The following is a 14,239-nucleotide window of genomic DNA, read 5'->3' on the forward strand; positions in this document are numbered from 1 at the left end:
GCAGCAGCCGCCGCAGCAGCAGCAGAATGGCGGTCTGCGAGGTAATAAAACCCAGATGTGCTCCGCTTTGTCGGCACGGAGAACAGGTGTAGGCCTTTTATTGACCGATAACATTATTCAAATGAAAGTGCAGCTGTAATTATCGAGACAGCAGAACGCCATTCGCAGGCGAGGCGCGTGCGCACGTCGATTGAGCGCTTGTAATAGTCCACCATAACTGCGTACGAACTCCAGTCCGTCAGGAGAAGCCGCGCCCGCCACTCATTTGTTGCCCCTGAAACAGCAAATACATCAGTGGAAACAGCAGGAGGACCACGACCGGGTTGGAATAATCTGATGTTAAACAGAAAGTCCGCGATGACACGGAGCCAGCGCCGTAAAGTGACAAAATGCACCAGCATCACTGTCCCACACACGATGTTTTACAAACTAATGTTTTATTTTAAGTTATGTGACAGAAACGCACATGAAACAGTCTGTGACGAGTGAATCAGTCCTTTGTATACAAAGAATATATAAAGAATATATATAAACAGAACACTTTGGACCGATGAAGTGAAATGTGCTGTTTTAGGGACAAACTTATGTGAAATTAAGAATAAAATGTGTTTTTTTTAGGCAGAAACTCACTTTGTTATTTGTTTATTACAATGAACTATAACCTTTATTTAAAAAAATATTGAATATGCTTTTAAATGGTTTATGGGGAATTTTTTTTTACTGATTAATGGAAGAAAAAATCTATAGATTACTCGATTACTAAAATAATCGACAGCTGCAGCCCTAAAGCTAACAGAGCTAAAGTAAGGTGTAAGCTAACGGTCCGTTAAGGCACAGCTCCGCCATTAGCATAACTCCATTAGCGCACGTTGCCTTTAGCGCTCCTTAAGCGGCGTCGACTTGTTCAATAGTTAAAGACGCTGCGTCGATGCGTTTTCACTGAGCGCGCGTTATCGGCTTCACTCAACTAAAGCTAATTAAGTTTGGTACAACAGCCCTGCAAAAATGTGCTCACCGCATCATTAGGAATATAAATGATTGCTACGCGACACGAGGTAATAATCAATAATTTGTTACAGTGGGTAATTGGTTTAGACACGAAACAAGGAAGAAGAGGGCGACTTAATGATACTGAATTCTAACTTTTAAAAGGCATTTTGTTGGATGAGAACAATAAGGATGGAATTGAGTCTTTTTATTATTTTATTTATGGTATTTTCACTGCGCTAAAAGGACCGATACGTCTCATCGTGAACATGTACGATGAAAAACGTGAAATATTTGTGTTCCTTCTGTTTATTTCATACGAGAATAAACTCCAGAAGAAGTTTCAACGTGATTTTTTCCCCCTTTCCACCTTAAATAAAGACCAATTTCAAGGCAAGATCCCTTTAAAATCGCTCAGAAAGTCTCTTATCAATACGATATAAAAAGGGGACCAGAACGTTAAAAAAAAATACAATTAAGTCTTGATCTGTTCCCGTGGACCGAATGAAGCCGTTAGCGAGCATAGCCTCATCTTTGACGTGATTTACTGCGCTTTTAGGCCGTGAAGCTCTCGAGGTTGCCGAATTAAAATCGGCCACGGGACCAGAACGGGGGGAATTTGTCATTTTTGCGCGAAAACGTTCGAGCGACTGTCAAGAGGGAAAGTGACTCTTCAGGCCTCGACGGACACTGCGCGCTTAAGTATAGACGCGTGCGAGAGCGCTAACCTGACGCGCCCTTAACGAGAGGGAAAACTTGCCAAGTAAAGTACGACAACGCGGGATTTAAGACGAATAACTTAGCGAGCTTGACGAGCCGGACGAAAAGCTACGCTAAAGGCATCACTCGAGTCAAACCGAGAAGAATTTGCGTCATAATTCAACCTGGTCAAATCGTACGCGGACAAACTACACCTAGCATAAACCTATAAATATATAAGTTGAATATTAGCCTATTATTAACTTGGGCAAACAGATAAGTGCAGAGAAACGTGGAGGTCGACAGATTTTAGCGCCAAGTTTGTTCGTTGCGTTTGTTGACTACGGGGAGATTTGACGTTACGACGTGCTAAAATGCTAATGCCGCGACCGACAACATTTTTAACAATTTCTGGCTTTTATGTAATGGAAATACAGTGAAACAAACGCAAAATGACCCAAATCGAGGAATGACAAGGATCTTAGCTGGAGGATTCTACCTTTGGCCACGCTTCGGGCTGACGACGATGAGGCCAGCGAGTCGAACACAGAGCGTTCTTGCTGCGATTGAGGCAGAATTGTTTGAAATTCACGTCCTCTCGCTCTCGTCTTTTTCCCATCTCGATTATTGCACAAAGTCTCTACCTCTGCGGCCTCGACGACAAGTCTCGCCTCCAACGGGTTCAGAACTTCCCTCCACTGGCTCCCTGTGCGTTTGAGAATTGATTTTAAGATTTTACCGATCACTTTTAATGCTCGTTTGGGTTAGTTGGGTTTGTTTCTGAACTTTCAGCCACCTACGAGCCGCCCGCAGCCTTAGATCCTCAGGCGTTCCAACGTAGTATAAGTTTATTTTTCTCATATTTAGTCTTTTATTTATTCACGCCTATTTTTTTAATATTTTGCTATTATATTTCTTGTCTTATGTTGCACCTTACCACCGAAGAAAGTTCCTAGTGCGTGAATTGTATTTCTATTCACAGACAAAGGCAATAATCCTTTTTCTGATTCCGAGGTACATTCCATCACGTTCGTTTTATCCGATTTAACTCATTTCTCGTGATGATTTTGATCTTTTTTCGGCGCACTCGAACCCCCCCCTCCGTTGTAAAACAAACACGGGTCTTCCCATCGTCGCTCATCTCCGCTTCAGAAAGTCGCCGTGAAAAAAAGAAAAGCAGACGGACGTGTCACGGAAAAGGAGGACACGTCTCGTCACTCCCCGAGCGGAGGAGAGACACCGAGACGGGAACCTCTTCTCCGGTGACCCACATGTAGGACGTGGGTCGCGTCCCGGGGAATCATTAGTATCCTCTGGACGAGCCGCCGCCATGCCCCCCCCACCCCTTGTCTTCTGCGCCGCGTCGCTCGGGAGAGACATTTCCATTCGCCGGCCGAGGAGGGTGTTTTTTTGTGTTTTTTTTTTTTTTACTTTCCGGATGAGTTTGGAGGAAATTGGGGCAGGGTCAGCGGCTGTCGGCGCCGCCAGGGAACACACCTAGACAATAAGTGAGGCGCGACGGAGAAGGATTAAAATACATCCAGACTGAAGAGGGACGGAGGAGGAGGAAGAGGAGGTAATTGAGGAAAAAGAAAGAGAAGAGAGAGAACAAGGGAAGTTGTTTTTCGATCAAAGTCGGCTCGGCAACAGAGTATTATCTCTGCGCAGATGACAAAACTGATTGTTGAAATGAATTTAAAAAGGAATAGGTCAACCGTTTGCTGCTGTTCGTCAGTTTTGATGTCAACTTTTGAGCCGTTTCCTGCGTTCTGCCATATTTTTATGGCATGTTTAACCTTCAAAATAATGCTTTTTCGCAATTATCTTGAGCTTTCGACGAATCGCGAGCAGGGGATTTGCACAGAACGGAGCGACGTGTTAGAAAGACTGATGTTTGAATGAAATACTGGTTGAAATAGCTACGAACCACCTTCTTAAATGGCACACAGCTCAACAGAGGCTTTAAAGCTCTGTGTGTGGCTCTTGTACTGGGTCTAGTATCGTGATATTGATCCGATACCGATGTGTTTGGTGTAAAAGGCGTTGAAACCGATTCGCTCAAGAGTGTTACCGCAACTTTGACGGACTACTTTGTCTCTTGAGCTCCTCGTTTGACAGAACTGTGAGCGAAAAAGTCAATTCTGTCTGTTTGACGAAACGTTCGATCCGACATCTTGTGGAAACTAAAAAAGCCCAAACATATCTTTTCTGTTTGGGCTATCTTCTTTCTTTTTAACATATCAGTGTTACTATTTTGTTCCGACGCGTTACTGCTTCGAAAGTCTGAACTCGAATCCAGTGTCGTAACGAAAACTCAAGGGACGGACGATGTGTCGGTGAGAGATCGTGTTGTGACGGCAAAATTACGGGATTTCTTTTGGTTTTGGTCCAATCGTGAATAAATCCCAGAGTGTCGTTCCCAGTTTGTCGCGCCTCAGTGCACCAGATTTGCCTTTTTGACCAAGCGATGGAGCTAAAAGAGGCTGTGGGTTTACGCGATCGGCACGAAACACAACAGACCGTGTCAGATACGCCAGATAAACACATTCTGTTCATATTTTAAGAGTGGGAACTCTCCGGAATGCCACTCCCCCTTACACATGCCACTCCCCCTTACACATGCCACTCCCCCTTACACATGCCACTCCCCCTTACACATGCCACTCCCCCTTGCACATGCCACTCCCCCTTGCACATGCCACTCCCCCTTGCATATGCCACTCCCCCGCACACATGCCACTCCCCCTTGCATATGCCACTCCCCCGCACACATGCCACTCCCCCTTGCATATGCCACTCCCCGCACACATGCCACTCCCCCTTGCATATGCCACTCCCCCTTGCATATGCCACTCCCCGCACACATGCCACTCCCCCTTGCATATGCCACTCCCCCTTGCATATGCCACTCCCCCTTGCATATGCCACTCCCCCTTGCATATGCCACTCCCCCGCACACATGCCACGCCCCCTTGCATATGCCACTCCCCCGCACACATGCCACTCCCCCTTGCATATGCCACTCCCCCGCACACATGCCACTCCCCCTTGCATATGCCACTCCCCGCACACATGCCACTCCCCCTTGCATATGCCACTCCCCCTTGCATATGCCACTCCCCGCACACATGCCACTCCCCCTTGCATATGCCACTCCCCCTTGCATATGCCACTCCCCCGCGCACATGCCACTCCCCCGCGCACATGCCACTCCCCCGCGCACATGCCACTCCCCCGCGCACATGCCACTCCCCCGCGCACATGCCACTCCCCCGCACACATGCCAATCCCCCGCGCACATGCCACTCCCCCGCGCACATGCCACTCCCCCGCACACATGCCAATCCCCCGCGCACATGCCACTCCCCCGCGCACATGCCACTCCCCCGCACACATGCCACTCCTGCCACTCCCCCGCGCACATGCCACTCCCCCGCACACATGCCACTCCCCCGCGCACATGCCACTCCCCCGCACACATGCCACTCCCCCGTGTGGACTGATACAACACACATGTGCGTTTGTTTATTAGCGCGACGGATCGCATCGCATCTCTCGTCTCCCATAGATTTCCGTCTCTTCTGCGTCAGCTCGAAATGTCTTTCTCCGTCTTCATTTTGTCCCGTACACTGAGGGAACTATATTATGATAGATCAATGCACTTAGACACGCGGAAACATGCTGCTCTCATGGTGACGAGCCGCACGAGGCTGCAGCTGAGCAGTAGGTGAGTTCTATGATTGATACGTGGCAGGACTAATCGACTGTCCACACCACGAGGAAATGAGACTCAGATTTGGGCCAAAAAAATCGTCCATTGCGCCTTTAAACGAGAAGGGAAGACAATCATAATACGGTTAAAACACAATTTATCTCCCTTAAGGCTTACGGAAACGTGTATGGATGAAACAAACGGCCAACTCCAGGTGCGTTCGACTAAATTCCCAAAACCTATCGGGCATAACACAGCGTTTCTCCTCTAAATGAGATTTCTCTTGCTGCGACATTTGAGAAAAGTAGGACAAAATCTGCCCTCGAAATGGATTCGTCCGCAGCTCCGTCCCGGCGTCGCTCGGTGCGCGGCGCGTCTCTCCCGTCCCGAGCCCGGGCGCCGAGCTCGATCAATTTTGGAAGCTATTATCCATTTATTTTCATTGAGAGCGAAATGTTAATTTGATTACACATAATCTGCCCGTAACCTTTCCTGATGTCCCTCTACGCTCGCTTCGCCCTTGTAATGTTCATTCCTCAGTTTGAACGTCCTTAAACCAAACGTCCTCCATTCTGCCATTTTTCCATCTGAATTTTTGCGCTCAATTGTTAGCGTACGGTTTGTGTGGCTAATACATGATGGCGACCGCGGCGTTATTCATCTGTAATTGCCTCCATTGTATTTCCATTAAACTAAGGTCGTCCATTCGATCCATTCAAATTGATACTTGACCTCACGACCACGATATTCTGTTTTCCGGTCGAAAAATGCGTCGAACGTGAGCGAAGACCGAAGCGTTGTGTGGGCGAGGCGCACGGACACAAGGCGCGCGGACACAAGGCGCGCGGACACAAGGCGCGCGGACACAAGGCGCGCGGACACAAGGCGCGCGGACACAAGGCGCGCGGACACAAGGCAAAGGCGCGCGGACACAAGGCGCGCGGACACAAGGCGCGCGGACACAAGGCGCGCGGACACAAGGCGCGCGGACACAAGGCGAAGGCGCGCGGACACAAGGTTTCCTCCAGCTTTAGCCTCAGAATCAGGCTTCTTTACCCTCGTTTAGTGAAACACTGAGATCAACATCATGATTGAAAAGAGACTGGGAGAAAACAAGACTAAACCAGGACTAAACCAGGACTGGGAGAAAACAAGACTAAACCAGGACTAAACCAGGACTGGGAGAAACCAAGACTAAACCAAGACTAAACCAGGACTGGGAGAAACCAAGACTAAATCAGGACTGGGAGAAACCAAGACTAAACCAGGACTGGGAGAAACCAAGACTAAACCAAGACTAAACCAGGACTGGGAGAAAACAAGAATAAACCAAGACTAGACCAGGACTGGGAGAAAACAAGACTAAACCAAGACTAAACCAGGACTGGGAGAAACCAAGACTAAACCAGGACTGGGAGAAAACAAGACTAAACCAAGACTAAACACGGACTGGGAGAAAACAAGACTAAACCAGGACTAAACCAGGACTGGGAGAAAACAAGACTAAACCAGGACTAAACCAGGACTGGGAGAAACCAAGACTAAACCAGGACTGGGAGAAACCAAGACTAAACCAAGACTAAACCAAGACTAAACCAGGACTGGGAGAAAGCAAGACTAAACCAAGACTAAACCAGGACTGGGAGAAACCAAGACTAAACCAGGACTAAACCAGGACTAAACCAGGACTGGGAGAAAACAAGAATAAACCAGGACTAAACCAGGACTGGGAGAAAACAAGACTAAACCAAGACTAAACCATGACTGGGAGAAACCAAGACTAAACCAGGACTAAACCAGGAAGGGGAGGAACCCAGACTAAACCAAGACTAAACCAGGACTGGGAGAAAACAAGACTAAACCAAGACTAAAACAGGACTGGGAGGAACCAAGACTAAACCAAGACTAAACCAGGACTTGGAGAAACAAAGACTAAACCAAGACTAAACCAGGACTGGGAGAAAACAAGAATAAACCAAGACTAAACCAGGACTGGGAGAAACCAAGACTAAACCAGGACTGGGAGAAACCAAGACTAAACCAGGACTGGGACAAACCAAGACTAAACCAGGACTGGGAGAAAACAAGATTAAACCAAGACTAAACAGGGACTGGGAGAAACCAAGACTAAACCAGGACTAAACCAGGACTGGGAGAAACCAAGACTAAACCAGGACTGGGACAAACCAAGACTAAACCAGGACTGGGAGAAACCAAGACTAGTCCAAGACTAGGAAAAAAAGAGACTAAACCAGGACTAGACCAACAATTAACCCAGGTCAAAAACGAGACTAAACCAGGGTTGAAAACCGGACCAAGACTAAACTATGAATACACATCTAGTTTGGACTATTGTTACTCTGTTTTGTAGCTTGAACCAGTTCTCTCTTTGCTGCTCGCAGGAGGTGCAAAGCGTCTCGCAGGAAGATAAGATAAGATATTCCTTTATTGTCCACACATGGGGAAATTTCATTGTTGCAACGCAGGTAGATACAGAGGTAGATACAGAGGAAAAGAACAGATCACTTATAGGAAGTTTGAAAAACACTCTCAGTTGAAGATCTCTTATAAACAAAAACTCCCATAGAGAAAACCTCCCATTTCCCAACAAGGGATGGAGGGGAAAAATAATGAAGATAAAATAAATAAATAAATAAATACCATTGCATGTGATCACGACAGTAATTGCACATGAATATTACAGTATTACGGTCTCCCACAGGAAGTGGGAGTATTTTAGCCTTCTTAGTTCTTGATAAACTTCATTGTCTTCCTGTGACTTTTAGGGTTCAGTTTAAAATGATTTGATTGTTTTCTGGGCTGACCTTACTCGACAGGTCCAGTAGAACTCTGAGGTGAGCGGGCCAACTGCTCCTCTCTGTGCCTCGCTCCAGCCTGAGCACCAGAGGAGACCGGGCATTCTCTGTGGCAGCGCCCAAACTCTGAAGAACCTCCCTTTGCACATCAGAGCTAAACACACATTACAGCACTTAAAGACTGCACTAAAAACATCTATTTATACCAGGGATTTTAAGACAAAATAAGCAGCATCTTTCTGGGTAAATCTTCAGCGTTTAAATTCAGCACATTTATCAACTGCGGTTGTTCTTAAATGTGTTCTAGAACTAAAGTTTGACTAAATTTGGTTTGATTTATTATTATTTTTAGGTGAACTGTTTTTTTATATTTTCAAAAAGAAAGTGACAAAGGAAACGTGACACGAGGTTAATGCAGAGAGAGAGAAAAAAGGTTTTAATCAACAATAAAAGTTACATTTGAGCATTCAGCTTGATTAAAATGCAGAGTAGATGTGGTCATTTTGGTTGATCACTTGGATTGGGGGCTGCAGCGGTAGACTCTGCCCTCCAGAGTCAGGGACACGACCTTGGGTTTAGGGGTCGGATCAGGGGTCGGCTCAGAGGTCGACTCAGAGGTCAGATCAGGGGTCGGATCAGGGGTCGGCTCAGAGGTTGGATAAGGGGTCGGCTCAGAGGTCGGATCAGGGGTCAGATCAGGGGTCAGATCAGGGGTCGACTCAGGGGTCGACTCAGGGGTCGGATCAGGGGTCGACTCAGGAGTGGGCTCAGAGGTTGGATAATGGGTCTGCTCTGGGGTCGGCTCAGGGGTCGGCTCAGGGGTCGGCTCAGAGGTGGGCTCAGAGGTCGGCTCAGATACATCTTTGGCACAGATGTAGGACAGAGACCAGCTGTTTGGGAGGTCGTTCCAAAACGTCCACCCTGTTTTCACAGAGAAATGAGTTACAAGTTCATGATTTTCTAATTATTACTACAGTTTGTCAAGAAAAATGTAAAAATAAAAGTAAGAGATAAATTCTAAAACAGAATCTCCATGTTTATGTCATCAATGAGGAACAGTTTATTTAAAATGAAGGAACAATTTACACGCAACAAACACCATTTTCTTGGCAATTTAGACATTAACTTAGCAACACAAAGGTGTTATGGGTCATTTGCTGAGTCAAAACTGTGCAATTTATATACATTTGGGCCACAAAACATTATAAGGCCCTTTATCTGAAGTTATGGAGAAGAGACAGAAGGTGAGAGGGATGGAGAGGTTTTGTACCTCTATAGTTGATCATGAGGAAGTGCTCGTTGCCTCTCTTGTTGTTTGGCTCTCCGGGTCCCCAACGAGTGTAGTCCCAGGCGGTTCCATCGCTCCACTGCCACTTCCCCTCCTGTGAACGTTCAAAAACAGAAGTTTAAACATGTCAAAAGATTGTGTGGATGTCGACTTGTGACCAGACGTTTATGTTTTACCACCACAGTATCAGTTCCACCGAGCCAGGTGTAAGTGTTCTGCCCTGTGACCTTAAAGATCAAGTCCACGATGAAAGTGTTCTGCGCCTCACTGTGGATGGAGGGCAGGTTTGCACCGAACAAGTGACAGCTTTTCTGCAGAATAAACAAGGATCGTTATCCCTCTTATTAAGTTGCTTATTATCTTTCACACTGTTTGTCTTTACCTCTGCATCGGTCCAGGTCATTCCCTCACTGAAGAACTTGAAAAAGCGAGAGCCAGACTGAGTCCAGCCCTCATCACAGCCTTCATCACAAACAATCAAGGCAAAACATGAAAACAATATTTACCATATGAATGTGTAAAATAAAATCAATTCCTCTTACCTTGGTCACCTTCTGCCATCTGTGATTGGAAAATTACAAAATGCATTAAACAGATGTACATTGCATTTACACAAACCACATCAACATTGAGACTAAAGGAGAACTAGACTCAGAACTAAAGCTGGGCTGGATCAGGCCTGAAACAGGAGAAGAACAGGACCAAACCAAGGACTAAACGTGTGGATAGTCCTGTACTTACAGCTCGTGGCGTCAGCAGAGCGGCGACGGCCAAACTCAAGAAGAGTATCGGGAGGCGACGAGCGGCCATGAAGTCAAACGTTTCTCTGACGATGAAGGAGGTTTTAGACGCTGAAGGTTGTTCAATGTGATCGGAGCGACTGAAGACTTTAGTGCTCAGGAGTCACTGTGGCTTTGACACGGGACGGACACATTTATAGTGCCAGGAGCAGGGAGGAGGAAATTTAAAGAAAAAAAAAAAAATAGTGATTGGACGGGAAATTCAAGTTACGAAAAAAACAAAGATTATAATCTTTAGGTGGAATTCAAGTGAAAGAAGAAACTGGAGATCTTTGTCCAACAGGTTTGTGGCACTGCTTAGACTCTCTCTCCTGTTGGTGCAGTTTCCACTGGTTGTGACATTACAGAACCCACACATTCATTGGGCCTATTTTACAAAACCACCAGTGTTGAAAGAAAGAAAAGAAAAATATATTCATAAAGTTCTGCATAAAATTAGACCGTTCATGTACAACTTCTCTCTGTAAACACTAGATGTAACAGAGTTCAAATCATTTACATTAGAACATGAGGTATTTTAAAACTTTATCATTTCCATAAACAGTGTTCCTGTGCCATAATTGATGTGTCTCCTCCGAACCACCGGATCAGCCGGTGGTTTGGGAAAAACAGACGGGTCAAAGAAGAAACAGAAATGATCAGACAGAGCAGCATCGACCACATTGACGTTTGAAATATTGACCCCCTTTGAGATTATGAGATCTAGAGTGTGTCCTCTGCTGTGGGTGGGGCCACTCTGCTGTGGGTGGGGCCATTCTGCTGTGGGTGGGGCCACTCACATGCTGAGTAAGACTGAAGGTTTCAAGGACAACATTAAGCTCTTTAGCGTTTCTGTCACAAAAATGATCAACATGCACATTGAAATCACCTGTAATGACCAAACCATCAAAGTCTGTGCATACGACTGAAACATCTCAGTAAAAATCATCAATAAAACATTGGCAGTGCTGGGGAGGCTTGTATAAAACAATGAACAGAATGGATGGAGATGTTTTTAGCTCCATTATAAACGATACACACTCAAATGATGAAAACACCCCAAAAATAACCTATGGGTAATTATTTCATCTCTAAAGATTATACAGACCCTGTCCCCTTTTTGTTTTCACGTGTTTCAGATTCAAACTTCAAGTTGGGTGGAGTAGATTTTATTAGAGACCAGGTGAAAGGCGAGGGGGGATGGGTGGTGAGGCGTTTGTTGGTGTAGCCGGGGACACAGGTTTGTGTGGGGAAGAGTTCATCAGTGTTGACATCAGAACTCTTGATCTTGCTACAGTGGGCGTGAGTGGAGCCATCTTAAGGCCTGATTTTCAAGGTGGCTGGAAAGGCCTTTGGGTGAGAGTAGAGATGGGAAGGAGAGTGAGGAATCTGTAGTGGGAGTAGATGTTGCAGGGTGGACCCAGGGCTGAAGGCAGGGGCTATGTCAGGGATGCTGTCTGGCCTGTCACAGATGGGTCCAAGGCCTTTGAGGACTCTATGGGGAATAATATGAATGACTCTGGTGCTTGCTCATAAACCCACAGCTTTAGCTATGCTGCCCTAGGAGTAACTATGCTGGGGGAAGTATGGCAGCTTGAGCACTATCCTCTTCTTCTTCTGACTACTTATGCTATCAAACAATATTTATTTTTTGATTCCACTTGCAAACTGTTCACCGCCTTCTTTTCTTTCTCTCACTCCTGAGGACCTGTGGACCCAGATGCCCCTCCCCTGGTGAAGTGGTCCCTGCCCTGTGTGGACGGTCCCTCATCTGCCTGAGGAGTGGGTCCAGCTCGCCCCCGACGGTCCCTTATCTGCCTGAAGAGTGGGTCCAGCTCGACTCCGACGGTCCCTCATCTGCCTGAAGAGTGGGCCCAGCTCGACTCCGACGGTCCCTCATCTGCCTGAGGAGTGGGTCCAGCTTGCCCCCGACGGTCCCTCATCTGCCTGAAGAGTGGGTCCAGCTCGACTCCGACGGTCCCTCATCTGCCTGAAGAGTGGGCCCAGCTCGCCTCCGACGGTCCCTCATCTGCCTGAAGAGTGGGTCCAGTTCCCTCAGACGGTCCCTCATCTGCCTGAAGAGTGGGTCCAGCTCGCCTCAGACGGTCCCTCATCTGCTTGAAGAGTGGGTCCAGTTCGCCTCAGTCGGTCCCTCATCTGAAGAGTGGGTCCAGTTCGCCTCAGTCGGTCCCTCATCTGCCTGAAGAGTGGGTCCAGCTCGACTCAGTCGGTCCCTCATCTGCCTGAAGAGTGGGTCCAGCTCGACTCAGACGGTCCCTCATCTGCCTGAAGAGTGGGTCCAGCTCCAGTCTCCTCGTGTCCGTCTGTCCGTCTGTGCGAGTCGGATCTCTCCTTCACTGGAACTCCTCCAGGTTTCTACGCTTTTTTTCCCAAAGAGGTTTTTTTTGTAGTTTTTCCTGGCCGAGAAGGAGAGTCTAAGGACAGAGGACCCTGGGACATCGTCCCTCGCCACCACAGACATTGTCTGACTCACTCGCAACCACAGACATTGTTGATTCATTTCTCCCTGTGGCCCTCAGAGGCAACTGTTGTTGTGATTTTGGGCCTTACAAAAATAAATTGATTTGATTTGATTTGACTTGCTGCGGTGAAGATTGTTGTGGTGCTGTTGCTGATGAGTCCTTTGCTGGAGGCGGTGGAGGTGATTGTGGAGCAGTTGAGTCCTTTGCTGATGGTGGAGCGGCTGCTGATGAATCCTTTGGTGGAGGCTGTGGTTGTGGTGCTGTTGATGTTGAAACATTGGCTCGGTCTCTGGCTGATGGAGCAGGAATTCTTCTCTCTTTCCTCTCTTCTCTAACTATCTGCTCAGGACCCTGTCCAGGCTCAGTCCAATGCTTCAGAGCGTGGAGCAGGTTCTCCGTCAGCACCCTCACTCCATCTCTGCATAGGTGGGGGACATTTCTCTTAAACAGGTCCTCTCGTTTCCAGAATAGATAGAAGTTCTCAATGTAGTTTAGTCCTCTCGGTGCACATTTCTCACCACGACTTTAAGATTTTCAAAAAGTACAGTTTGTGGTAAAGTATGTAATAAGTCTTCAGATCCCCGACAAAGAAAAACACTTAATCAAGACTTTACCTTCTTACAGAATAATATATTAACTATGTATTAAATATGCTAAGTGCACCATTAAATAAACACACAATGTTTGTAAAATAAAGTTTACATTTCTTAACCAGGTTCTGATGTTACTCACACCTGAGCCACTGGAGGCTAATCACTTCCTCCATTTGAAATCACATTATGTTCCACTTTTGCCTTGTGTCGTTTCCATTCTGGACTTTAGATTAGATTTCTTTAAAAAAAATAGTGATTGGACGGGAAATTCAAGTTACGAAAAAAACAAAGATTATAATCTTTAGGTGGAATTCAAGTGAAAGAAGAAACTGGAGATCTTTGTCCAACAGGTTTGTGGCACTGCTTAGACTCTCTCTCCTGTTGGTGCAGTTTCCACTGGTTGTGACATTACAGAACCCACACATTCATTGGGCCTATTTTACAAAACCACCAGTGTTGAAAGAAAGAAAAGAAAAATATATTCATAAAGTTCTGCATAAAATTAGACCGTTCATGTACAACTTCTCTCTGTAAACACTAGATGTAACAGAGTTCAAATCATTTACATTAGAACATGAGGTATTTTAAAACTTTATCATTTCCATAAACAGTGTTCCTGTGCCATAATTGATGTGTCTCCTCCGAACCACCGGATCAGCCGGTGGTTTGGGAAAGACAGACGGGTCAAAGAAGAAACAGAAATGATCAGACAGAGCAGCATCGACCACATTGACGTTTGAAATATTGACCCCCTTTGAGATTATGAGATCTAGAGTGTGTCCTCTGCTGTGGGTGGGGCCACTCTGCTGTGGGTGGGGCCATTCTGCTGTGGGTGGGGCCACTCACATGCTGAGTAAGACTGAAGGTTTCAAGGACAGCATC

At 46.5% G+C, this 14,239-nt stretch overlaps 1 protein-coding gene across 1 annotated transcript; it reads right to left on the reverse strand.

Moving 5' to 3' along the window:
- Positions 1–8,725: 8,725 nt before the first annotated feature.
- On the reverse strand, positions 8,726–10,430 carry LOC140364878 (galactose-specific lectin nattectin-like). Its single transcript, XM_072451266.1, has 6 exons — positions 10,244–10,430; positions 10,045–10,063; positions 9,885–9,964; positions 9,679–9,813; positions 9,485–9,596; positions 8,726–9,135 (listed from the first exon to the last, which is right to left on the reverse strand). The coding sequence occupies exons 1-6, from the start codon at positions 10,310–10,312 to the stop codon at positions 8,726–8,728; spliced, it is 825 nt and encodes a 274-aa protein (XP_072307367.1). The 5' UTR covers positions 10,313–10,430.
- Between the last annotated feature and the right edge of the window lie 3,809 nt (positions 10,431–14,239).

This window comes from Eucyclogobius newberryi, unplaced genomic scaffold (genome assembly GCF_026437365.1).
Source record: "Eucyclogobius newberryi isolate DKJ021-1_F unplaced genomic scaffold, fEucNew1.0.hap1 SCAF_18, whole genome shotgun sequence".
Taxonomy (NCBI): domain Eukaryota; kingdom Metazoa; phylum Chordata; class Actinopteri; order Gobiiformes; family Gobiidae; genus Eucyclogobius; species Eucyclogobius newberryi.

Coding starts and splice junctions, on each gene's coding strand:
- LOC140364878 (XM_072451266.1), bottom strand. CDS start 10,312: ATGGCCGCTCGTCGCCTCCCGATACTCTTCTTGAGTTTGGCCGTCGCC. Junction 9,814..9,884: donor TGACCTGGACCGATGCAGAG/GTAAAGACAAAC, acceptor TTTATTCTGCAG/AAAAGCTGTCACTTGTTCGG. Junction 9,136..9,484: donor CCTCATGATCAACTATAGAG/GTACAAAACCTC, acceptor CTGTGAAAACAG/GGTGGACGTTTTGGAACGAC.